Source organism: Martes martes (assembly GCF_963455335.1).
Source record: "Martes martes genome assembly, chromosome: 1".
Lineage (NCBI taxonomy): Eukaryota > Metazoa > Chordata > Mammalia > Carnivora > Mustelidae > Martes > Martes martes.
Window position 1 is genome coordinate 68,278,215 of NC_137888.1, and position 25,808 is coordinate 68,304,022.

At 36.8% G+C, this 25,808-nt stretch overlaps 1 protein-coding gene across 1 annotated transcript in view; it reads left to right on the forward strand.

The window, feature by feature from the left end:
- PLS1 (plastin 1) overlaps nt 1-21,634 on the forward strand; it is a 73,867-nt gene extending 52,233 nt beyond the window's left edge. Inside the window, exons 12-16 of the mRNA XM_080822659.1 lie at nt 3,889-4,003; nt 9,255-9,388; nt 9,803-9,926; nt 20,548-20,672; nt 20,936-21,634. Of these exons, the coding sequence (XP_080678785.1) occupies nt 3,889-4,003; nt 9,255-9,388; nt 9,803-9,926; nt 20,548-20,672; nt 20,936-21,071 (634 nt within the window). The 3' untranslated portion in view covers nt 21,072-21,634. The remainder of the gene's footprint in view (nt 1-3,888; nt 4,004-9,254; nt 9,389-9,802; nt 9,927-20,547; nt 20,673-20,935) is intronic.
- Nucleotides 21,635-25,808: the final 4,174 nt, after the last annotated feature.

The following is a 25,808-nucleotide window of genomic DNA, read 5'->3' on the forward strand; positions in this document are numbered from 1 at the left end:
CAGCAGGAGAAGAGAAATCATAAAGTTCATAGCAGAAATCAATGAAATAGAAACTAAAAAAACAATAGAACAAATCAACAAAACTAGGAGCTGGTTTTTTGAAAGAATTAATAAGATTGACAAACCCCTGGCCAGACTTATCAAAAAGAAAAGAGAAAGGACGCAAATAAATAAAATCATGAATGAAAGAGGAGAGATCACAACCAACACCAAAGAAATACAAACAATTATAAGAACATACTGTGAGCAACTCTACGCCAACAAATTCGACAATCTGGAAGAAATGGATACATTTCTAGAGATATATAAACTACCACAACTGAACCAGGAAGAAATAGATAACCTGAACAGACCCATAACCAGTAAGGAGATTGAAACAGTCATCAAAAATCTCCAAACAAACAAAAGTCCAGGACCAGACGGCTTCCCAGGGGAATTCTACCAAACATTTAAAGAAGAATTAATTCCTATTCTCCTGAAACTGTTCCAAAAAATAGAAATGGAAGGAAAACTTCCAAACTCATTCTATGAGGCCAGCATCACCTTGATCCCAAAACCAGACAAGGATCCCACCAAAAAAGAGAATTACAGACCCATATCCTTGATGAACACAGATGCGAAAATTCTCACCAAAATACTGGCCAATAGGATCCAACAGTACATTAAAAGGATTATTCACCACGACCAAGTGGGATTTATTCCAGGGCTGCAAGTTTGGTTCAACATCCCCAAATCCATCAATGTGATACAATACATTAATGAAAGAAAGAGTAAGAACCATATGATACTCTCAATAGATGCTGAAAAAGCATTTGACAAAGTGCAGCATCCCTTCCTGATTAAAACTCTTCAAAGTGTAGGGATAGAAGGCACATACCTCAATATTATCAAAGCCATCTGTGAAAAACCCACCGCAAATATCATTCTCAATGGAGAAAAACTGAAAGCTTTTCCGTGAAGGTCAGGAACACGGCAGGGATGTCTGTTATCACCACTGCTGTTCAACATAGTACTAGAAGTCCTAGCCTCAGCAATCAGACAACAAAAAGAAATTAAAGGCATCCAAATTGGCAAAGAAGAAGTCAAACTATCACTCTTTGCAGATGATATGATACTATATGTGGAAAACCCAAAAGGCTCCACTCCAAAATTGCTAGAACTTATATAGGAATTCAGTAAAGTGTCAGGATATAAAGTCAATGCACAGAAATCAGTCACATTTCTTTACACTAACAACAAGACAGAAGAAAGAGAAATTGAGGAGTCAGTCCCATTTACAATTGCACCCAAAACCATAAGATACCTAGGAATAAATCTAACCAAAGAGGCAAAGAATCTACACTCAGAAAACTATAAAGTACTCATGAAAGAAATTGAGGAAGACACAAAGAAATGGAAAAATATTCCATGCTCCTGGATTGGAAGAACAAATATTGTGAAAATGTCTATTCTACCTAAAGCAATCTACACATTTAATGCAATCCCTATCAAAATCCCATCCATTTTTTTAAAAGAAATAGAACAAATAATCCTAAAATTTATATGGAACCAGAAAAGACCTCGAATAGCCAAAGGAACATTGAAAAAGCCAAAGTCAGTGGCATCACAATTCCAGACTTCAAGCTCTATTACAAAGCTGTCATCATCAAGACAGTATGGTACTGGCACAAAAACAGACATATAGATCAATGGAACAGAATAGAGAGCCCAGAAATAGACCCTCAACTCTATGGTCAACTAATCCTCGACAAAGCAGGAAAGAATATCCAATGGAAAAAAGACAGCCTGTTCAACAAATGGTGCTGGGAAAATTGGACAGCCACATGCAGAAAAATCAAATTGGACTATTTCCTTACACCACACACAAAAATAGACTCAAAATGGATGAAGGACCTCAATGTGAGAAAGGAATCTATCAAAACCCTTGAGGAGAATGCAGGCAGCAACCTCTTTGACCTCAACTCCAGCAACTTCTTCCTAGGAACATCGCCAAAGGCAACAGAAGCAGGGCAAAAATGAACTATTGGGATTTCATCAAGATCAAAAGCTTTTGCACAGCAAAGGAAACAGTTAAAAAAACCAAAAGACAACTGACAGAATGGGAGAAGATATTTGCAAACGACATATCAGATAAAGGGCTAGTATCCAAAATCTATAAAGAGCTTATCAAACTCAATACCCAAAGAACAAATAATCCAGTCAAGAAATGGGCAGAGGACATGAACAGACATTTCTGCAAAGAAGACATCCAGATGGCCAACAGACACATGAAAAAATGCTCCACATCACTCGGCATCAGGGAAATACAAATCAAAACCACAATGAGATACCACCTCACACCAGTCAGAATGGCTAAGATTAACAAGTCAAGAAATGACAGATGCTGGCGAGGATGCGGAGAGAGGGGAACCCTCCTACACTGCTGGTGGGAATGCAAGCTGGTGCAACCACTCTGGAAAACAGTGTGGAGGTTCCTCAGAAAACTGAAAATAGAGCTACCCTATGACCCAGCAATTACACTACTGGGTATATATCCTAAAGATACAAACGTGGTGCTCCGAAGGGGCACGTGCACCCGAATGTTCATAGCAGCAATGTCCACAATAGCCAAACTGTGGAAAGAGCCTAGATGTCCATCAACAGATGAATGGATAAAGAAGATATGGTATATATAAACAATGGAATACTATGCAGCCATCAAAAGACATGAAATCTTGCCATTTGCGACGACGTGGATGGAACTAGAGGGTATCATGCTTAGCGAAATAAGTCAATCGGAGAAAGACAACTATCATATGATCTCTTTGATATGAGGAAGTGGAGATGCAAGGTGGGGGGGTTGGGGGGAGGTAGGCAAAGAAAAAATGAAAAGATGGGATTGGGAGGGAGACAAACCATAAAAGACTCAATCTCCAAAAACAGACTGAGGGTTGCTGGGGGAGGGGGGACGGGAGAGGGTGGTGAGGAAATGGACATTGAGGAGGGTGCTATGTGCTATGTGCTATGTGCTATGTGCTATGATGAGTGCTGTGAAATGTGTAAACCTGGCGATTCACAGACCTGTATCCCTGGGGATAAAAATACATTATATGTTTATTAAAATTAAAAAATAAATAAATAAATAAATAAATAAATAAATAAAAAAGGAAAAAAAATACTCTCAATTTTGAAAATGAGTTTTATATATAGTAAACTGTATGCTGTGTTCTTCCACTTGCTTTTTAAAATGTAATGTATCTTGTAAAACTTTTCATGTCAGTACATAGAGATAAACTTTATTTCTTACTATAGACCAGGAGTCCATGGTATGGATAGTTTGTTCAGCAGCCCCCTAGTGCCAGGTATTTAATTTGCTTCCAAATTAATGAATAATGTGGCAATGAATGTCTTTGTACTTATTATTTTTGTATTAAAATTTTTGGAGAGATTCCTAGATTAGAATTATGGGTTGACCACTGAATTCTGCTCCTGAGACCAACATTACACTTTATGTTACCTAGCTAGAATTTAAAATTAAAAACCGAGAAAAGAACAAAAAAAGAAGTTCTGAGTCAAATGATATTTTGTTTTTTTAAGATTTATTTATTTTAGAGAGTGAGAGAGCACACGCACGTGAGCAAGTGTGGGGAGGGGCAGAGGGAGAGAAGCTCAAGCAGATTCCCTGCTGAGCATGGAGCCAGACATGGGGCTTGATCTCATCACCCATGAAATTATGACCTGAGTCTAAATCACAAGTTGGCCACTTAACTCACTGAGCCACCCAGGCCCCCTTGTCTTTTCATTTTTTAAGCATTAAATGACCCTGTTGGGTTTTTGAAGACCTAAGCCTACCTCCATTGTGCTTAATAAAAATTCCTCCTCCTTCATAATCTTTTCCTCTTGTTTTAGTGACCTTGCAGATGCTTTAGTGGTCTTTCAGCTTTATGAAATGATCCGCGTGCCTGTCGACTGGAGCCAGGTCAACAAACCTCCTTATCCTGCTCTTGGAGGGAACATGAAGAAGGTGAATGAGATAATCACCAAGGATATGTTGTTATTGTTCTAATATGAAACCAAGGATTTGGAGTTTTGTAAAGCCTAGTAATGTGTGGCTGTTCCCATGATTCTGATTTAAACCAAAATGTGTTAAGCTTAAGAGGCCTTTTAAAGATTTTATTTGTTTATTTGACAGAAAGATCACAAGTAGGCAGAGAGGCAGGCAGAGAGAGAGGGGGAAGCAGACTCCCTGCTGAGCAGAGAGCCCGATGCGGGGCTTGATGCAGGGCTCAATCCCAGGACCCTGAGATCATGACCTGAGCTGAAGGCAGTGGCCTAACCCACTGAGCCACCTAGGTGCCCCTTAAGAACCCTTTTATAAACGTGCTTTAATAAATGTTTGGAAAGATGAAGACAGTTCGCTTTATGTAACAGTTTTTGTCTTTAACAAATTGTACTTAATTTTCTTGGAGGTGCATCATAACTGCTTTCCTGTATTATAATCCCCAGAACTTGCCAAATCTTTACTGGTTATTTGTTAATATCTTTTGACAGACATTTACTGATTACCTACTATCCCTACGGTGCAATGCAGAATATAAAATAGTACAAGGCATGGAGTGGTCCTCAAGAAGCCTAAACAAATTAGATGTGTGTACAAACAACTGTAATATAGTGCAACATTTATAGAAGCAAGTATTTTGAGTTCTAAGGAAGAAGAGGCCACAGTCTGCATTTATCATGAGAGGTTCATGCTTGCAGGAGGTGGTATTTGAATAAGGGTTTGAGAATGGAGGCTGGAGAGGAGGCTGAGGATCAGGAAAAGGGATAGTGATGGGAACATATAAAATGCATTTCTGGGAATTGGGGGGAATATGTTGGCTATAACGGAGGATTCCAATAGGAAGAAGTAAGTATGAACCCTAAAATTTCAATTGGAGCCGGATGTTGAGAACCCTGACTGTCAGATTAAAGAGCTTGCATTTTAAACTAGAAGTAATGGGAAGCCAGGAAACATTTTTGAGCAGAGCAGTGACTTGATTACAGTTGGTGGGAAACTATCTGGCAGATGAATGATGGTGATTCGAATCTGGAAGCCTGTATCTCCTATTGTCTTTAATCCATTTTATCCATTCCCCTGTCCTCCCCTCTGCAACCACCAGTTTTCTGTATTTAGGGGTCTGTTTCTGCCTCTTTTTTTGCTCATTTGTTTTGTTTTTTATATTCCACATATATGTGAAATCATATGGTATTTGCCTTCTCTGGCTGACTTATTTCTCAGCATAATACCCTCTAAGACCATCCATATTGTCACAAATGGTAAGATCTCATTCTTTTTTATGGCTGAGTAATACTTCATTGTGTGTGTGTGTGTGTGTGTGTGTGTGTGTGTGTGTGTGTGTATCACACATCTTCTTTATCCATTCATCTATCAATGGACACTGGGTTGCTTCTGTATCTTGGCTATTGTAAATAATGTTGCAATAAACAAAGGAGTGCAGGGATCTTTTTGAATTGGTGTTTCCATCTTCTTTGGGTAAATACCAGTACTGGAATTACTAGATTGTATAGTGTTTTTAATATTTTGAAGAACTTCCATACTGTTTTCCACAGTGGCTGCACCAATTTACATTCCCACCAACAGTGCACAAGCATTCCTTTTTCTCCACACCCTTACCAACACTTGTTCTTGTCTTTTTCTATTTTTTGGAATAGTTTGAGAAGAAAAGGTATTAACTCTTCCTCCCTCCCTCCCTTTCTACTTTCCCTCCTTTTTTCTTTAAATGTTTGGTAGAATTCACCTGTGAATCCATCTGGTCCTGGACTTTTGTTTGTTGGGATATTTAAAAATTTTTTTAAATTTAAATGCAATTTAATTAACATATACTGTATTATTAGTTTCAGAGGTACAATTTAGTGATTCACTGGTTGCATACAACACCTAGTGTTCATTACTTCAAGTGTTGGGGGATTTTTGATCACTGATCCAATTTAATTACTACTTACTGGTTTGTTCAGATTTTTTCCCAATTCAGTTTTAGAAGATTGTATATTTCTAGGAATTTATCCATTTTTTCTACGTTGTCTAATTTGTTGGCATATAATTTATGTAGTAGTCTCTTACAATCCTTTGTCTTTCTGTGATGTACAGTCATTACTTCTCTTTCATTTCTGATTTTACTTGAGTCTTCTCTCAAGGACTCTTTTTTATTTGAGTCCTCTCTCAGGGACTCTCAAGGACTGTTTCTTGATGAGTCTGGATAAAGGTTTATCCATTTTGTTTCCTTTTCAAAGACTGACTCTTGGTTTCTTTTAATCTTTTCTATTATGTTTTAAGCCTCTTATTTATTTCTGCTTTGATCTTTATTATTTTCCTTCCTTCCTTCTACTAACAATGGGCTATGTTCTTTTTCTAGTTCCTTTAGGAGTAAGCAGATGCAAAATGTAACAGGGAAACAAAAATTAAACTACTCATTTTATCTGGAATCTTAATTATGAGATGTCACAAGTGAATCATATGTAAAATGCTTCCTTTCAACAAATACCAGCTGTTTATAGAATGAAACATAAGGCCTGTACTAAATCAAGATGTTTAAAAAACGAAGCAGTACTTTCATGACAAAGTATCATGGAGGATTATTTTATGGACTTTGGGTATTCATCAGCACACATCACTTTGCTTCATTTGTAGAGTTCATAAAGCTGCACCACTTAAATAGTCTTTCTTCATTATTTCTTCAGTATTTCTTTTCACTTGGAAGCCTGTATCCTTTCATGTAATTTTTCTCATTTTCCAAATGATTTAAACTTCACTTTTCCCAAAGCATTTGAAGTACTTGATAATCATTTCTCCCATTAACTCTATGAAACTGCATTCTCCAATTTTTTTCTTACTTCCTTTGTGTTTATTCTTACCTTTATTCTTACCTAGTCCTCATTTTTTAGCCTGACAACTCTAGAATTTGCAAGGCTCAGTTCTTGGCCCATTGCTCTTAACTTTCTATATTTATATCCTCAGAGAGCAGATCCATTTTTAGAGTGTTAAGTAGTACCATAAACATGACTTATCTCTAGAACTGAGTTTTTTATTCTTTCTCTAGTTTGGTACCTCTCCAGATCTTAGAAGTTTTGCCAAATTTGGAATCAACTGTTGCCAAAAAAATGAACACCTGGGAGGTGGGGGGAAGGGATAGGGTGCCTGAGTTACGGACATTGGGGAGGGTATGTGCTATGGTGAGTGCTGTGAAATGTGTAAGCCTGATGATTCACAGACCTGTACCCCTCATGCAAATAATACATTATATGCTAACAAAAAAATGGAACACCTCTTTTTCCTTATATTAGCATCAATTTCTAGGTACCCTTTTGTTGCTGGTTGTTCCTGCATCTTAGACCTCTAGTAACCCTGAACACCCTTCTCACCATCATTCCTCTTAGGAATTTTGGTCTAACTAACTATAAAATAGACGGCCCTTCATGGAAGCACATTTTGCATGAAAATGATTATTATTACATTTGGTAGAAAATTCTGCCATTGAAACAGGTGTCAGTGGAAAATATCCTGGATTTTCTCTCTCCTGTTCACATTGTTACATAATCTGAACTTTGATGCTATTTTCTATAAATTGGGTATCTATTTGGTTGTTTTTCAATTCTGTGCATTTCTATGGCATATATTTTTAATAGGCCAACTAAATCCATAATATAATTACTAGGAAAAAGAATTTTAAAATATTGTTTCCTTATATTTTGAAAAATGCATACCTACTAAAGATTTTATGAAACTTATTGAGAGAACCAGGCAGATGCTATAGCAAGACCATTTTTATTTGTAACAAACATATTTTTGGAAATTTGGATCTTCTTTTTCAAGGAACAATACCCATTTATTTTTGCAAATTCTGTTATTGTCAGCTCATTTCTCACCTTTCCTAGAAATACTTCCTTAGGGGAAAAAAAATGCATCTATGTGTCTCATATTGAATTGTTTTGTAATGAGGTCATAACTAACTTGGGAAAGAAAATCAGAAGAAAACAGTTACACTGTTTATACTGTTTTGCTTAATTAAATGTTTATTCCAAAAAGTATTTAGTAAGCACTTTTTACTACTCATAAGATTATGAGAGCTTACAATTTCACTGGAGAAAAGGATTCTAATACCTAAGAATTTACACACCGGACACACACACACCCGAGATAAAAAGACTGGAGATAATAAACATCTATATAGACTGAACAGACAAAAAATTTGCTAGGGAAAGGACTTAACTGGACTTATAACCCCAAAAAGAAGTAGGTAAGTAAATAATTTACTTGGTGGTCATTTGTAAGATTCTTACTGTAGGCAGGGCACTGTGATGGGTTCTGGTCTGGGGATGGAGAAGAGTATGATATAGATGTACATGTTATAGGTTTTGCCCTTTAAATGGAGGCTCTATAGGGATGCTGCATGACTCAGTTGGTTAAGCGTCTGTCTGTGGCTCAGGTCATGATCCCAGGGACCTGGGATTGAATCCCACATCTGTCTCCTTGCTCAATATGGGGCCTGTTTCTCTCTCTGCCTGCCACTCTCCCTGCTTGTGGGTGTTCTCTCTCTCTGACAAATATATAAATAAAATCATTTTTTTTTTAAAGGAGCCTGTCCTGTGGTTGACAAAAGAAAGTACATGGATTGCTAAGTAGAATGTGGTACATAAGCATTACAACATAAACATTGTTGGAAGTTCAATAAGGGATAGATTTTTATCAGCTGGTATAGTTAGGGTTAATAAGACTTTGTTGAAGAATGAGGGTTAACAGCTAAATTTTGAAAGATGAGTAATATCTGGATGGAGAAATGGGAGATGAAGTTTTAGATTCTTAATGAAACAATTTCTTTACTCCTTAATTTTAAATTTAAACAAAACAGTATTTTTTAACTCTATTAATGGAATGTAGGAAACCTAGGTGTTTAGTCACAGCTTTGTCACGAATAAACTATGTAATCTTGGACAGTCAAGACTTTAAGAGTAAGATCTTAAAACTTTTTAGCCAGTTGTTTCTCTGTCTAGGTTAACTGTTCAGTGCTTTGATATCTTCAGCTATAAAATGGGAATAATTATAAAATGGGAATAATAATTATTTCCTTAATTTCAGTGTTATTATGAAATGATATTCTGTCATATAAATTGAAGGTATCCTCAATTATTTTTCAAGTGACTGAACAGAGCTGGTGTAGTCAAGAGATATATTTTTAAAAACATGTTTTTATATCAAAATGTTTACTTATTATTTATAGATTGAAAACTGTAATTATGCAGTGGAACTTGGGAAGAATACAGCTAAATTCTCCTTGGTTGGCATTGCTGGGCAGGACCTAAATGAAGGGAAGTCAACACTTACTCTGGCATTGGTATGGCAGCTGATGAGAAGGTAAAGGCTGATATGTTTACAGCAATACTATTTCCTTCAGCAAGTCATATGAACTAAATGTTTAGCAGTTTTTGAGAATAACAAATGGAAGAAATATACAATGTAAAATGTTTGTAAATGATTTACCATTGATAATATATTTTGTTGAAAAGAAATAATCACTTTTATTAATACCTCTTAAAAACTGCTTTGTAAGGAGTTGTTTTTGTAAAACACCATATATAGTTTTTGTTTTTGATTACTGAGCTTTGCAACTTTGGACTGTGACTAAGTGCAAATACCTAACATTAGAAATATTTATTAGAGCCAAAATATTTAAATATTTATCTAAATATTGATATAAATGATGTGAGAGCAAATTTCATCCCTTCTCTCTCCCCTTTCACTCTCAAATATACATCTTTTCTGTTACAGGTACACATTGAATGTTTTATCAGATCTTGGAGAAGGTGAAAAAGTAAATGATGAAATTATTATTAAATGGGTCAATCAGACTCTTAAAAGTGCAAAAAAAAATACTTCTATATCCAGCTTCAAGGTAATCAAAAGCTACTTAAAATTTTATTTTTCTAAGAAATTAAGGTTAGGAAGGAATTTTTATTGGAAATTACGCTGGTTTAGGTTCAGAGTTACATTAGCATTATATATCAGAAACACAATTTATGAACTTAGGCTTACTAGTTATTTGGCATCTGTAAAGCAAAAATATAGTTTGAATTCTTCTATTTTTGATTGGTTGTCCTATTGAGTATAATGCAGGTTAATATTATCAGACTCTGGTCATCTAATCTTAAAAAAGAAATAGAATAGAGCCAAAAAAAAATTGTCAAATGAAAAAGAAAGATTAAAAAACAACAACATTGTTTATATAGGACCTATAATGTTTTGTACTCCCTAGCAGCAGTCTCAGAATTGTATTGACATCATTTCCAAGGCATAACAGAGCCAGCCAAAGCGATTCAAGTGGGAATTGAGAAAACTGGTAGGAAAAAAAATCTTGTCATCTGGCTTCATAATAGCACTTAACACTCACTTCCAAGCATTTGTGGATGATTCATAAAGCACTAAAAAATGTAATCTGTGCATACATACCCACTAATTTTCATGCATTTCCATTGTGTTTCGCTTTTGCATGCAACGTGATGTTAACTACAAATAAGCATGTCTGCTTGCACACATTAATTCAGTGAGCCTTGTGTTTGTGATTTTATTATGATATCTGAAAAATCAGCAATTTGGTGGTTTTGTTTTTAGTGAATAAGAGTGCAAACAAATGAAACCCTAAGCTCTCTTATGAGTTATCTATCCATCTTTAGTTTTTTCTTTTGCTTTTTTTCTATATATTTAACAACATTTTAGAGCAGGAGAAATGCCAGAAATTGATAAATTCAATCTTTAATAAATACTGAGCCTCAAAGAAGTTTTAACAGGACAGATGGAATATAGCAGAGAAGTTGCCTGGGTTCTAGTTCAAGTGTGTTTCTCTTTTTGCCATCTTGGAAGGATCTAATGACTTTGAGTTTTTATTGTTGCTCATAAAAATAATGAAACAAGAGTTTTCAGCCCATGATTTGTTTTAGACATAAAACACAAAAACATAAAACAGGAAAGGGGACATATGAAATCCTCTAAGTGATAGTTACTCATTAAAACTGTTGTAATGATATTTTATGCATTTGTACATTAGTTGATGAAAAATAATAAACATGTATATACTTAAATACAATGAGAAAATATTTAGAAACAAATATTTTTGGGGCCTTACTATTAAGTAACATTTATAGGTAAAGATATAGAGCATAAGAAATAATTTGGCCCTCATAGTATTCATCATTTATTTGAAAGAACACAGTTTTCATAACTGGAATTTTCATAACAAGTTAGAAGAGGGTGCATCTTGAATAAAGGCAAGAAGTAATTTGGCTAGAGAGGATAGTTCCTAAGGGTGTAGTGCTAGACACAGTCTGGGTCAAGACTGTGGAAGAATCTTGCCTTAGTAAAAGTTTATTGGGGAGGGGAGGAGTCAAGATGGTGGAGAAGTAGCAGGCTGAGACCACATCAGGTAGCAGGAGATCAGCTAGATAGCTTATCAATCCATTGCAAACACCTACAAATCGAACGGGAGATCGAAGAGAAGAAGAACAGCAATTCTAGAAACAGAAAATTGACCACTTTCTGAAAGGTAGGACTGGCGGAGAAGTGAATCCAAAGCAACGGGAACATAGACCGCGGGGGGAGGGGCCGGCTCCTGGCAAGCAGTGGAGCAACGGAGCACAAAATCAGGACTTTTAAAAGTCTGCTCCACGGAGGGACATAGCTCCAGAGGCTAAACCGGGGTGAAGCCCACGCAGGGTCAGCGTGGCTCCAGGTCCCGCAGGGACACGGAGGGATCGGGGGTGTCTGAGTGTCGCAGAGCTCGCAGGTATTAGAGCGGGGAAGCCGGCTACAGAGACAGCCGAGGAGTGAGCTCTCAGCTCGGGGTTACCTTGAACCGGTCACAGGCTGGGTGAGCTTGGAGCACGGCCGGAGGCCGGGGAGACGGGAGTGATTGAGTGCTTTTCTCTGAGGGCGCACTGAGGAGTAGGACCCCGAGCTCTTGGCTCCTCCGGGCCGGAGATTGGGAGGCCGCCATTTTCATTACCGTCCTCCGGAACTCTACGGAAAGCGTTCAGGGAACAAAAGCTGCTGAAAGTGAACCCGAGCGGGTTACTTAGCCTGGCCCCTGGCAAGGGTGGTGCAATTCCGCCTGCGGCAAAGACACTTGAGAATCACTACAACAGGCCCCTCCTGTAGAAGATCAACGAGAAATCCAGCCAAGACCAAGTTCACTTACCAAGGAGAGCAGCGGAATTCCAGAGGAGGAGAAAACAAAGCACGGAACTCATGGCTTTCTCCCCATGATTCTTTAGTCTTGCAGTTAATTTAATTTTTTTTTAATTTAATTAAAAAAAAATTTTTTTTTCCTTCTGCTAAATTTTTTTGGAACTTTTACCCTTTTCTTTTTTAACGTTTTTTAAGTAGTCTATCTTAATACCTTTCATAAAAAAAATAATAATCTTTTTTGAACCTTCATTATTATAGTCATATTTTATCCTTCATTTTATTTTACTTTATTTTTTGTATACACATAGGGTTTTTTCTTCTAAAAAATTTGGGGTACAACTTCTTCTAATAGATCAAAATATAACCTAAGTCTAGCTCCGGGCTTGTTCTAGTCTCCAGCCTGAGCAAATTCTCTCCACTTTCTTTTTCTTTATTTTCCCAACCAACTTACTTTATCAACTCCTTTTTTAGAAATTAAAAAAAATGGGGCACCTGGGTGGCTCAGTGGGTGGGCCGCTGCCTTCGGCTCGGGTCATGATCTCAGGGTCCTGGGATCGAGTCCCGCGTCGGGCTCTCTGCTCGGAGGGGAGCCTGCTTCCCTCTCTCTCTCTCTGCCTGCCTCTCTGCCTACTTGTGATCTCTCTCTGTCAAATAAATAAATAAAATCTTTAAAAAAAAATTTTTTTTTTGTTTTCATCTTTACAGGCATATTCTATCCCTTCATTGTGTTTACCCTTATATACGTTTTACATTCTTTAAAATTTTGGGAGGTAGTTTCTTCTAAGAGATCAAAATACTCCCAAAATTAAGTGGGTGACCCTGTTCTAGTCAACAGTCTAATATATATATATATATTTTTTTTCTTTTTTATATTTTTTTAATTTGTTTTCTTTTTTAAACTTTTTTTTTCTGAACTTCTTTTTATCCCCTTTCTCCCCCCCCCACGATTTGGGGTCTCTTCTGATTTGGTTAAAGCGCATTTTCCTGGGGTCTTTGCCACCCTTTTAGTATTTTATTTGCTCCTTCATATACTCTTATCTGGACAAAATGACAAGGCGGAAAAACTCACCACAAAAAAAAAAGAACAAGAGGCCGTACCGAAGGTTAGGGACCTAATCAATACAGACATTGGTAATATGTCAGATGTAGAGTTCAGAATGACAATTCTCAAGGTTCTAGCCAGGCTCGAAAAAGGCATGGAAGATATTAGAGAAACCCTGTCTGGAGAAATAAAAGCCCTTTCTGGAGAAATAAAAGAACTAAAATCTAACCAAGTGGAAATTTAAAAAGCTATTAATGAGGTGCAATAAAAAATGGAGGCTTTTACTGCTAGGATAAATGAGGCAGAAGAAAGAATTAGTGATATAGAAGACCAAATGACAGAGAATAAAGAAGCTGCGCAAAAGAGGGACAAACAGCTACTGGACCACGAGGGGAGAATTCGAGAGATAAGTGACACCATAAGACGAAACAACATTAGAATAATGGGGATTCCAGAAGAAGAAGAAAGAGAGAGGGGAGCAGAAGGTATATCGGAGAGAATTATTGTAGAGAATTTCCCTGATGGCAAAGGGAACAAGCATCAAAATCCAGGAGGTACAGAGAACCCCCCTCAAAATCAATAAGAGTAGGTCCACACCCTGTCACCTAACAGTAAAATTTACAAGTCTTAGTGACAAAGAGAAAATCCTGAAAGCAGCCCGGGAAAAGAAGTCTGTAACATACAATGGTAAAAATACTAGATTGGCAGCAGACTTATCCACAGAGACCTGGCAGGCCAGAAAGAACTGGCATGATATATTCAGAGCACTAAATGAGAAAAACATGCAGCCAAGAATACTATATCCAGCTAGGCTATCATTGAAAATAGAAGGAGAGATAAAAAGCTTCCAGGACAAACAAAAACTGAAAGAATTTGCAAACACCAAACCAGCTCTGCAGGAAATATTGAAAGGGGTCCTCTAAGCAAAGAGAGACCCTAAAAGTAGTAGATTAGAAAGGAACAGAGACAATATACAGTAACAGTCACCTTACAGGCAATACAATGGCACTAAATTCATATCTCTCAATAGTTACCCTGAATGTTAATGGGCTAAATGCCCCAATCAAAAGACACAGGGTATCAGAATAGATAAAAAAACAAAACCCATCAATATGCTGTCTACAAGAAACTCATTTTAGACCCAAGACACCTCCAGATTTAAAGTGAGGGGGTGGAAAACAATGTACCATGCTAATGGACATCAGAAGAAAGCTGGGGTGGCAATCCTTGTATCAGATCAATTAGATTTTAAGCCAAAGACTATAATAAGAGATGAGGAAGGACACTATATCATACTCAAAGGGTCTATCCAACAAGAAGATCTAACAATCTTAAATATCTATGCCCCTAATGTGGGAGCAGCCAACTACATAAACCAATTAATAACAAAATCAAAGAAACACATCAACAATAATACAATAATAGCAGGGGACTTTAACACTCCCCTCACTGAAATGGACAGATCATCCAAGCAAAAGGTCAACAAGGAAATAAAGGCCTTAAATGACACACTGGGCCAGATGGACATCACAGATATATTCAGAACATTTCATCCCAAAGGAACAGAATACACATTCTTCTCTAGTGCACATGGAACATTCTCCAGAATAGACCACATCCTGGGTCATAAATCAGGTCTCAACCAGTATCAAAAGATTGGGATCATTCCCTGCATATTTTCAGACCACAATGCTCTGAAGCTAGAACTCAAGCACAAGAGGAAATTTGGAAAGAACACAAATACATGGAGACTAAACATCATCCTTCTAAAGAATGAATGGGTCAACCAGGAAATTAAAGAAGAATTGAAAAAATTCATGGAAACTAGTGATAATGAAAACACAACGGTTCAAAATCTGTGGGACACAGCAAAGGCAGTCCTGAGAGGAAAATATATAGCGGTACAAGCCTTTCTCAAGAAACAAGAAAGGTCTCAAGTACACAACCTAACCCTACACCTAAAGGAGCTGAAGAAAGAACAACAAAGAAAGCCTAAACCTAGCAGGAGAAGAGAAATCATAAAGATCAGAGCAGAAATCAATGAATTAGAAACCAAAAAAAAAAAAAAACAAACAAAAAAAACCAATAGAACAAATCAACGAAACTAGGAGCTGGTTCTTTGAAAGAATTAATAAGATTGATAAACCCCTGGCCAGACTTATCAAAAAGAAAAGAGAAAGGACCCAAATAAATAAAATCATGAATGAAAGAGGAGAGATCACAACTAACACCAAAGAAATACAAACAATTATAAGAACATACTGTGAGCAACTCTACGCCAACAAATTCGACAATCTGGAAGAAATGGATACATTTCTAGAGATATATAAACTACCACAACTGAACCAGGAAGAAATAGAAAACCTGAACAGACCCATAACCAGTAAGGAGATTGAAACAGTCATCAAAAATCTCCAAACAAACAAAAGTCCAGGACCAGACGGCTTCCCAGGGGAATTCTACCAAACATTTAAAGAAGAATTAATTCCTATTCTCCTGAAACTGTTCCAAAAAATAGAAATGGAAGGAAAACTTCCAAACTCATTTTATGAGGCCAGCATCACCTTGATCCCAAAACCAGACAAGGATCCCATCAAAAAAGAGAATTACAGACCCATATCCTTGATGAACACAGATGTGAAAATTCTCACCAAAATACAAGCCAATAGGAATCAACGGGACATTAAAAGGATTATTCACCACGACCAAGTGGGATTTATTCCAGGGCTGCATGGTTGGTTCAACATCCACAAATAAATCAATGTGATCAATACATGAATAAAAGAAAGAACAAGAATCATATGATACTCTCAATGGATGCTAAAAAGCATTTGACAAAGTACAGCATCCCTTCCTGATTTTGAAGGCTATAATAAATGGTACTAATAAGAATCTATTTATCAGAAGGCAGTGTTATACTGAGAAATTTTAGAAAAGACAAATTTATCCTGTTTAGTTGGAAAGTAATTTTCCCTCATCAAGATAAGGAAGTGTATGAGCACTGAATAATATATGGAATTGTTGAATCACTATAGTGAACACCTGAAACTTTGTGTTAACAACACTGAAATTAAAATAAAAAAAAATAAACAAAGAAGTGGTATATCAGCCATAACAATAATCATAATCACCCTTTATTGAGTTCTGTGTGCTACCATGCTAAGCACTTTATGTTTCTTTAAATTCTCTCAATAAGTCTATAAGCAAAAAGAAGAGCATTAGAAAAGTTAAACAACTTGTCCACTGTCATACAACCAAGTATTGAACCGAATAGCTGGATTTCACATCAAGATCTAACTGCCCGTTGAAAGCCAAGCTGTAATTGTATGACCCTGGATTTGACTTCAGTTTAGACACTTTATTAGCTGTGGGACATACTGCTCATTCATCTCATAAATATTCAAAGCCTACCCTATATCAGATGCTTTGCATCACTGCAGCTACATCATGTCCTCAGAGTGCTCACTGTTCAGGAAAGGAAGCAAATAAGAAAACACAAATCACTGTTTGGGGTGTCAGCATACCATAAAACTTGGCTAAGGAGAGTAGGAAGCACATGAGAAGGGTGTGTTTTATAGAAACCTTAGCAGTTTTATACTAACAACTGGACTACATCTCTTGATGAATAAAATTGAATTTACTTTTGGCTCATCACTCAGTATCTGTGTGACCTTGGGCAAGTTATTAATTTCTCTATGCCTCAGTTTCCCCATATTAAAAATGGAAATATTAATAGTATCTATCATCCGAGTTTGTTATCAAACTAAATAAGTTAACAAATGTAAATAGCTCAATAGTACCTGGTACGTCTGAAGGACTCAGTATAAGGGGCTTACTGCATTACGGGAATGGCAGTATATAAAGGGCATCAAATTAGAGAGGTTCCTTTTGAACTTTTTAGAGAACTCTGGCTGCCACATCACTGTGTTTCCACTTCTATTTTTTTTTTTTAAGATTTATTTATTTATTTGACAGAAAGAGAGAGAGAGACCACAAGCAGAGGGAGAGGGAGAAGCACAATCCCCAATGAGTAGGGAGCCCGATGCGGGACTCAATCCTTGGACTCTGGGATCATGACCTGAGCTGAAGGCAACCACTTAATCGACTGAGTCACTCAGGCGTCCCTTCACTTCTGTTTTCAATAATGACACAAAAACAATGGCATGGAATGTTCTAATAGTAATGTGTCTCAAATTAAGAGAAAGGCGTGGTATAATTCATTTTCTTGAAAATCAAAAAGCCAAACTCTAGGCTAATTGTCTTTGAGAGTCCCGACATTGTTTTTCTCTAAGTAATTTCTTTATAATTAACTTAAGGAAAGTGAAAGGAAAGATGATGAAAATGTACTTACATACTAAACTGATGGTTTTACTATAATTCCTACCCCATTGTCAAAAGAAAAATGTCTTACTGATAATATACAAATCGGGAGTTGGAAGATAGGCCTGTTTTCTTGGAAATAGTAAGATAAGGGATCCAGTATAGCCCTTGAAACTTAAATCTTTCATTCAACTCAGTAAAAGTTTTTCCCAAGGTAAGTCATAAGGAAATAGGTGAAAACATCATTCTTTCCTACATCTAGGTGAAGAAATATTTAAAATACCACAAAGGGCATAAATTTTTGGCTATAAGAACTGAGGACCTTATATATAACATGGTGACTTCAGTTAACACTATACAATTAAAATTTGCTAGAATAGAACTTAAATGTTTATATATATGTGTGTGTATATATATATGTAGGTGATGGATGTGTTAATTAGATGAGAGTAATTCTTTCACAACATATAAATATATCACATATTCAAGATGTACACTGTAAATGTCTTAAAATTTGTCAATTATAATTCAGTAAAGATGAAAAATCAAATGAACAAAATAATTTTCCTGAATCTTAAAAAGAACCCCACAAATATGTAAATAAGTAATCAGATTATAGCACAATTAAGCCACTGTATGTTTTTGAATCATCATAGAAAATTGAAAAGTACATAGAAATTTTAAATTTGTTATAGAATGGCATGAATGCTGTTTGTTTGTTTTTTTAAGATTTTATTTATTTATTTGACAGAGATCACAACTAGGCAGAGCAGCAGGCAGAGAGAGAGGGGGAAGCAGGCTCCCCACTGAGCAGAGAGCCCAATGTGGGGCTCAATCCCAGGACCCCGAGATCATGACCTGAGCCGAAGGCAGAGGCCTAACCCACTGAGCCACCCAGGCGCCCCATGAATGCTGTTTTTTTAGAAAGAATAACAGTGTACATTAGAGGCATTTTGGAAGCTTATTAAAGATATAGATTTCTAGCTCTATCCACAGATATCCTGACTTATTAATTTATAGGAATAAATTTATGCTTTTAACAAACATGTCAGATGATTTTCATGTAGGTTGTCTACAGACTGCACATTGAGAAAACAAATACCAGAAATTTTCAGAAATAAGGAAGATGCTCCCCAAAAACTAGATCCGGATTACCAGCATCAGAAAGACTTAAGGACCCTAGTTATTTTTACTCCTCTATTTCTACTTCTTCCCAAAAATCTGTTTCATAAAATGAACATTTCTAAAAGTAAAGAATATACATTTTTGTACAGTTAATAAATGTAGTGGCTTACAGATCATGGCCTAAAAAGGTAGACTGTTAATGTTCTTCACATGGCTTCAAACTGTTTTTTCAAAATTTTATTTATTTGGCTAGGAACTGTAGTAGATGCTTTCCCTTATACTAATATTCCCAAGAATCCTGTGACATTCTCATGGTAGTGATTAGGAAAGGGTGCTTGCTTTTGGCTTCACGTAACAGAAACCCAATTTAAAGTGGTTTAAACCAAAAGGAAAGGTACAAAATGGCAGAAATCAGAGGTAGGGTAGATTTCAGGGTTGGTTGAACCAGTAATTGAAGAATGTCATTCAGGACTGAGGTTTTTTTATCCATCTCTGCTTTGCCATTTACAGTGTCAACTTCACCCTATAGCTGGTTTTCCTCTTAGGATAGGTGCTGGTTGGGACAAAGGTTTCATCCTCTCATTCACATACAGGAGAATGGTTGCTGGTTTTCCATAGCTCTCCCAGAAAAATAACAAGAGCCTCATATTAAATTAAACTGGGCCCAAATTAAATCGCTGTGGTAATCAGATGGGATTACTCTGTTTGGTTCAGACTAGTGTTTTTGTTCATTGAAGGAGTCTTTTTAGAGGTTTTCTTCTTAAAAGCCCCTCCCTCTGAAATTTTAATGCCGTGGATATTACTGTATGTTTATGCACTATAGGCTTTATACATAAAAAAGAATAAGTTTATCACTTACCCCTAGAATTCATGGCCTAGACTAATTCAGGATCACCCCTGGAGCTGTCGATGGGGTCAGCTTTCCCTGTAGTACATGTCTATGTGAGGGAGATGTGGATACAGAGCAAAAATGTGGGTTCTGTTAGGATGAAGAAAGTAGCAAGGTAAGAGTAGATCCTGGGTACGCAAGCAGTAGTGGCCACTATCTAAGCTGAGAGATAGAACAAATCATTTTTTTCCCCAAGTACTGGTAAGTGGTAAAACAATTCAGACCAGGATTTCTGGCTTTAACTGCAGTGCCCTATCCACTAGAATTTGGTTGTTCATTTTTAGATCAGCTTGGAGGTGACTTCAAAAGTGGAGAGAATCTTGGGCATTATAGTCAGACAGTTATGGGTTCAGTTACTGGTTTTGTACTTATCAGTTGTGTGAACAAGTCACTTGAGCTCTATGAACTTCATGTTCTTCCTCTTTGAAAGAGAGATTATAATTTCTTATTACGAGGTTGTTAGGAGACTTAAACAAGGTGGACATACATACAATACATACAATGCAACAAGAATAATGCCTTTGTAAATGTTAGTTCCTTTCCAGTAATATTTTCATTTTTCTTTCTAAAACATTTTAAGTGAAGGCTTAGGAGTCCATGGTCTAAGAAATATATTACTGGAATTTACAAAACTATTAATTTAAAGTTCATCTCCTATTCCCTTTCAAAAGTGATGTTTTACAGAATGGTTATTGTAGTTAGCATACTTTAGGAATTGTCACATTTGCAAACCCTGTTTCGGTATGGTGACAACTCCGCACTGTAAGCTCTGTAAAGACTGAAGGAAAAGCTTATTTTAAGTGGTTTGTGATGTGCGCTGGTTGTAGAAAAGCTGAATTGTTCAGTATAAAGAAAACTTATAAGCTGCTTTCAGGTATATGGTGATGACCCAATTTGCCATTTATGAAAATTAAAAGTACGATATTTACTAATAATGTTCCTCCATTCTTTATTATCTAGGACAAATCAATTAGCACCAGTTTACCTGTCCTAGACTTAATAGATGCCATTGCACCAAATGCAGTTCGTCAAGAAATGATCAAGAGAGAAAACTTATCTGAGGAAGACAAGTTGAACAATGCTAAGTAAGCTTTTTGTGGTTTATATTAGAACACAGTGGCTCTTTAATTTCCTAAGACCTTACAGGTAATGTTACCATGTTTTTAACATTTTAAGATACAACTTGTAAAGGGGGGAGGGGAAAAAATACAACTTATATGGGAACTATGATTTAAAGACTTTCAAACAACTTTCTTGTAAAGCTAATCAAAATATTTCATTCTTAACATATATTAAGTGAAAACACAGCAGATAACAACTAATAGGATATTTTTCTTGTCTTTTCAAGATATGCCATTTCAGTTGCTCGAAAGATCGGTGCCCGGATATATGCCTTACCTGATGACCTCGTAGAAGTGAAACCAAAGATGGTTATGACTGTGTTTGCATGCTTAATGGGAAAAGGACTGAACAGAATAAAATAATAAAATATTTAATATTATTTTCTGCCACATTAAACACACTGAATGTCTCACAGTTTACAGAATTCTGAAATGTAGTGGGTTTTTGATTATTTGTATGCTTAACTAGTTGTATAATTCATTAATGATTTCAATATCTTGTTCATACTAGTCAGAATCTGTCAACATTTTTGGATATGCAGTTAATTTACCAGTCAATACCAGTAATAATATGCTCATTATTAAACTGATATTTCATAATTAAATTATTTTCATTTTCTGAAAGTCTTATTAAAACAAGACTAATTCATCTTTTTCATGGTTCAAAAAAGATCAATGTAAACATTTTTTTGCATGTCCTGCTGTGCTTTGATTTGTGTGTGTGTATATGTGTTAATTTTGATCATAAATGTATTCAAAGTCATTATCCAGGTTCTTTTATTTTTTCCTCCAACTATGTAAACTTTACTTTTCTGTAAATTTCTATATTATCTCAAGTTTTTAAGTGACAAGTATTGTTCACTAACATTAAACCTTTTCATATATGAGAACTAAAAGTCTTGAATAAACACCAAAATACATTCTCTTATATACGTAGCAGGAGCTTTTTACTTAAAACTTAATTTTAACTGTACTTATATTTTATGTATGCTAGTTTGTAATACAGCTTTAACTATGATATGCAGCATATATGTTGGTAGGCTGTTATTAGAGAAATATGTATGTGTGTGTATATATATATTTTTTTGCATCTGAATTACCCAGGTTTTCTTAAATGGTATGTATAACTGGTCAGTCAGGCAGCCATTAAGTGTTTATTGTGGTCCCACTACATGTGTAACAACTTTTCAGTTTGTAGATATTTGGTACATGAAGATTTATTTTAGAAAATATCATTTTGGATGTGCCTATAGTTATTTTTCAACTGACTTCTTCCACATAATGATAACAAAGCATTGACTACAGCATCTCAAGACATGTTGACACTATACTGTTAGTTTCATATTACACATGTTAATTTTGATCTATACTGAAGCTCTAATTTAGAATATGCCCACTGAATATCTTTAGCAGAAAATAACACAAAGCTAATATTCAACATAGAATATTTTCATATGTTTTTTCAACAGCCTCCTACAAATTGGCAGTGTTTGGTTAATGCTTGTGTAACTTGAGAATAGCTAACTTTCAGACCTATTTTTGTGTGAATTTCTATCAGTAGACAGATTCTGCTGCTAAAAAACGAATTCAGAAATCTGTTTCTTCCATTTTCCACCGTGAGTGAGAGTGAGCAATACCACTATGCAACAAAAATGCTGTCACGTTATCTCCATGTGAATGAGTAGTTTAAACTCCCCTTCTACCATTGATTAAAACAGGTTGGTAAGAGTGAGACTACTCATGTGTTTCGAATTTTTTAAATGAAATCATCAATAGGTGGAACTTTGAAATATATTCTACAAAAGTGATTTCCTTTCCTTTTATATTTTGATGATTGTTTTCTTATATGAAAATTAAGAGGTTTTTGCTCTAAGAGATTAACTAATGTTTCCCCTTTTGATTTTTTTCACCATTATACTTACTAAGTTATCCAATTTACATGAAATTTGGCACTTGAGGGTGTTCTTTTTCTCACAAAAATATATTTAATAAAAACTCTATGTATGTACAAATGTGTCAATGTTCATTTCAATTGAAGAATATACAGACTTGAAAATTAATCTACCATAAGCTTATTTCCAGAAAAAATAATTTTGTTTTAATTACATTAAAACAAAATGTAATTATTTAATTTAATTATTTATTTAATTTAATTATTTAATTCATAATTTAATTTAATTAATTATATTAAGTAAAAATTAGATTTTTGGGGGGGAGTGAAGGTGGTTCTATGGTTCTTTAATATGAAGAATTTTACTAACGACCAACTGCATTATTACTACGATTTAGTTTGTGCTGAAATAATTTGAGGGAATCCGCTGATTAACATAAATTTGTTGTGATTTAGGTATGATACTAGAAATATGGGGATTCGGTTAAGAAAGATATAGACAGAGTTCTCTGACTTCATGAATGTTATATCCTAGTAGAGAGAGAGAATGAACAAATAGGAATTTTAGACAGTGATAAAATGCAGCAGGGGAAATAAGATGGTAATGTAATAGAGACTGACTTGGGAATTGGGGTGAAGATTTTAGTTTGGGTGTTCAGGAATGGTCTCTCTAAGGATGAGATATTTAGACTGAAATATGAATGATGAGGAGATAGGTGATAAACATTCAGCAGAGGGAACAAAGTCTCTGAAGCAGAAATGATCTCACATACATTTCACTAACAGGCAAATGTGGCCCGAGAGTAGTGAGAGAGAGGCATAAATTTTGGAGATGTAGATAGGATCTCTTCTATACTTTTTTTTTTTTTTTAAACTAGGCTCTATGCCCAGTGTAGGAGGAGAGTTACATGCTCTTTCGACTGAGCCAGCCAGACATTCCTATTCTTTTTGGGGGGGGATCTGTTCTATTTTTAAGACTAGATCAGAATCTGGATTTTTCTCTTCTCTGACTGAAGTTGATGGCTCTTTTGCACAGATTAGTGAGTTGTTTTGAGTAATGTGTTGCTTCTGAATCTTGCACTGCCATTGCTCCTCATGATTCTATCATCTTACTGTCACAGATGCACAATAAACCCATTATAGAGGGGATGCTAAAATACCCCAATTTATGCTGGATAAAACATGTACCAGACAAGGAAAGAGAGAATATACTGCATCTGAGATGTTTCAAAAAACTAAAGAACAGGATGCAGTTGCAATACTGGCTTATTCTGAAATAGGGAAGGAGGTCCCCTAATAATTTTGCCTCCCAGGATTATTTACTAAATGAAGTAGATTGGAATTCCCCTGAATATAAGAAATTAATCCAGCCCCTGTGGGACTCCTTACGGATGAGAAATCACGAACTCAGAAGCTTGAAAAGACTTCAGATTAAAGTGGTTTTTATATTTGGAGCTATCTGAATTTTTACCCTTCAGTACTCTGGAACTTTTGCATGGGTCAGCATTAGAGTTGTCCCACTGAATAAAAAATTTCTTGGACTGTGAAGAGTGTAAGTAAGCACACATACAAACCCAAAAATGAACCTCTATTTTCACTGGCTACAAATTAACAGTGAACAATTTTGACATTCCACCAAACATTCCAAGTTTACAAATATGCAAACTTGGAAACAGTATAGAATGGGGAAGACTTATGATATATTACAGATTTAAAAAAGCTGAAATGATTCAATAGATAATTGACTATTGTGAAGTAAATATATGACAATGTTTGGAAAGGTGGGCGGATCTTGCCATCTACCTAAGGCCTTCTATTAGAGAAGATCTAAAGAGGGCTTTGAATGGTGAGAAAGATGTATTTGAGAAATTTGGGAGTTAGTGATGGTAAGAACAGAGATGGAATATATCAACCTGAATAGTAAGTATTTCCCTCATCTATAAGATATTCTGACATAAATTTATGTATTGCCTTTAAAAACCTAAGTACTGGGGGCACAATTTTGATTTTCGTATAGTTCTGAAAAGCAGTAAGAATTATTCAATATAGGAGTTGCAGTTTTACCCTTAGCTTTGAAAGGTGCAAGAATATGCTTTTTAAAAAAAATTATTCAAGAAAGTAGTACTTACTGTGCTTCAGTTAGCTTTTGCCTAACACACATCTCTTAAAATCAAATTTATAAAAGTGAAGAAAACACTGGAATGGAGGTAGAATAGATGCTAAAAACGTGCGTATCCAATGGTTACATGTCGGTACACTTGAATTACATTAGAATGTATGACATCGAGAACGTTATGCTAATTTGATATCACAAACAAGTTGTTGAAAAAATAGTCTAGAAATGAGTATAGCTAGCCCAAACACACGCGCGCAAGCACCAGTCTAGCGGCGTAACCAGGGTCCTCTCCTTTCTGCTTTAGGCAGAGGACAAAAACAAGAAATAATTAGATAAACCACATTAAGTCGTCAAAGGTTCAATAACCATACCGCTGCATATTTACATGCATCAGAAAACCGCAGGGAAATTACTTCAACAACCCAGATTTGCAGAGGACGCACTGGGCCATTCACTTAGCCCTCAGCAGTAACTTGAAGCCTTTCGAGGCTGCAGCGGGTCGGCGAGGACCGGGGGCGTGGCGCGCGTAGACCCCGCCCCCACAACGGCCCCGCCCACCAGCGAGCCCGCCCCTCTGTCGTCGCTATAGCAGAGCGGAAGATGACGTGAGGAGAGTCGCGAACATCTCCCGGCGCAGCTGGGCCGGCGGTTGCCACAGCCCGGGAGTCCGACGTGCGCAGAATCGCTCTCGGAGCTCCTTTCCCACAGATCTCTCATCCTCCTCCCGGGCCGGGCCGCCCCCAGTGCGGCCCCCGCGGCTCCTGGCACGGCCCCGCGCTCGGCTGCCGCCCTGGCGCGCGCCACTCTGTCGTCCCCGGAGGGGCGCGGACCTGCTCGACCCGGGCGCCGGCGGCTGGGGAGGGGGCGCTGGCCCCGGGGCCGCGCATGCGCCGCCACCAGTTTGGGGCTGTCAGTGGAGGGCGACTGCTGGCTCCGAGGGGAGGCGACGCCCTTCGGGGCCAACGGGCCGCGCGCTGAGGCGGCCGTGGGAACGACTCATCCCTTTTCCAGCCCTGGGGCGGGGCTGGGGTCGGGGTCGGGGCTGGTGGGGGCCCCGCCCCCGTCTCCCGGCCTACCCCCTTCATGGGCCGAG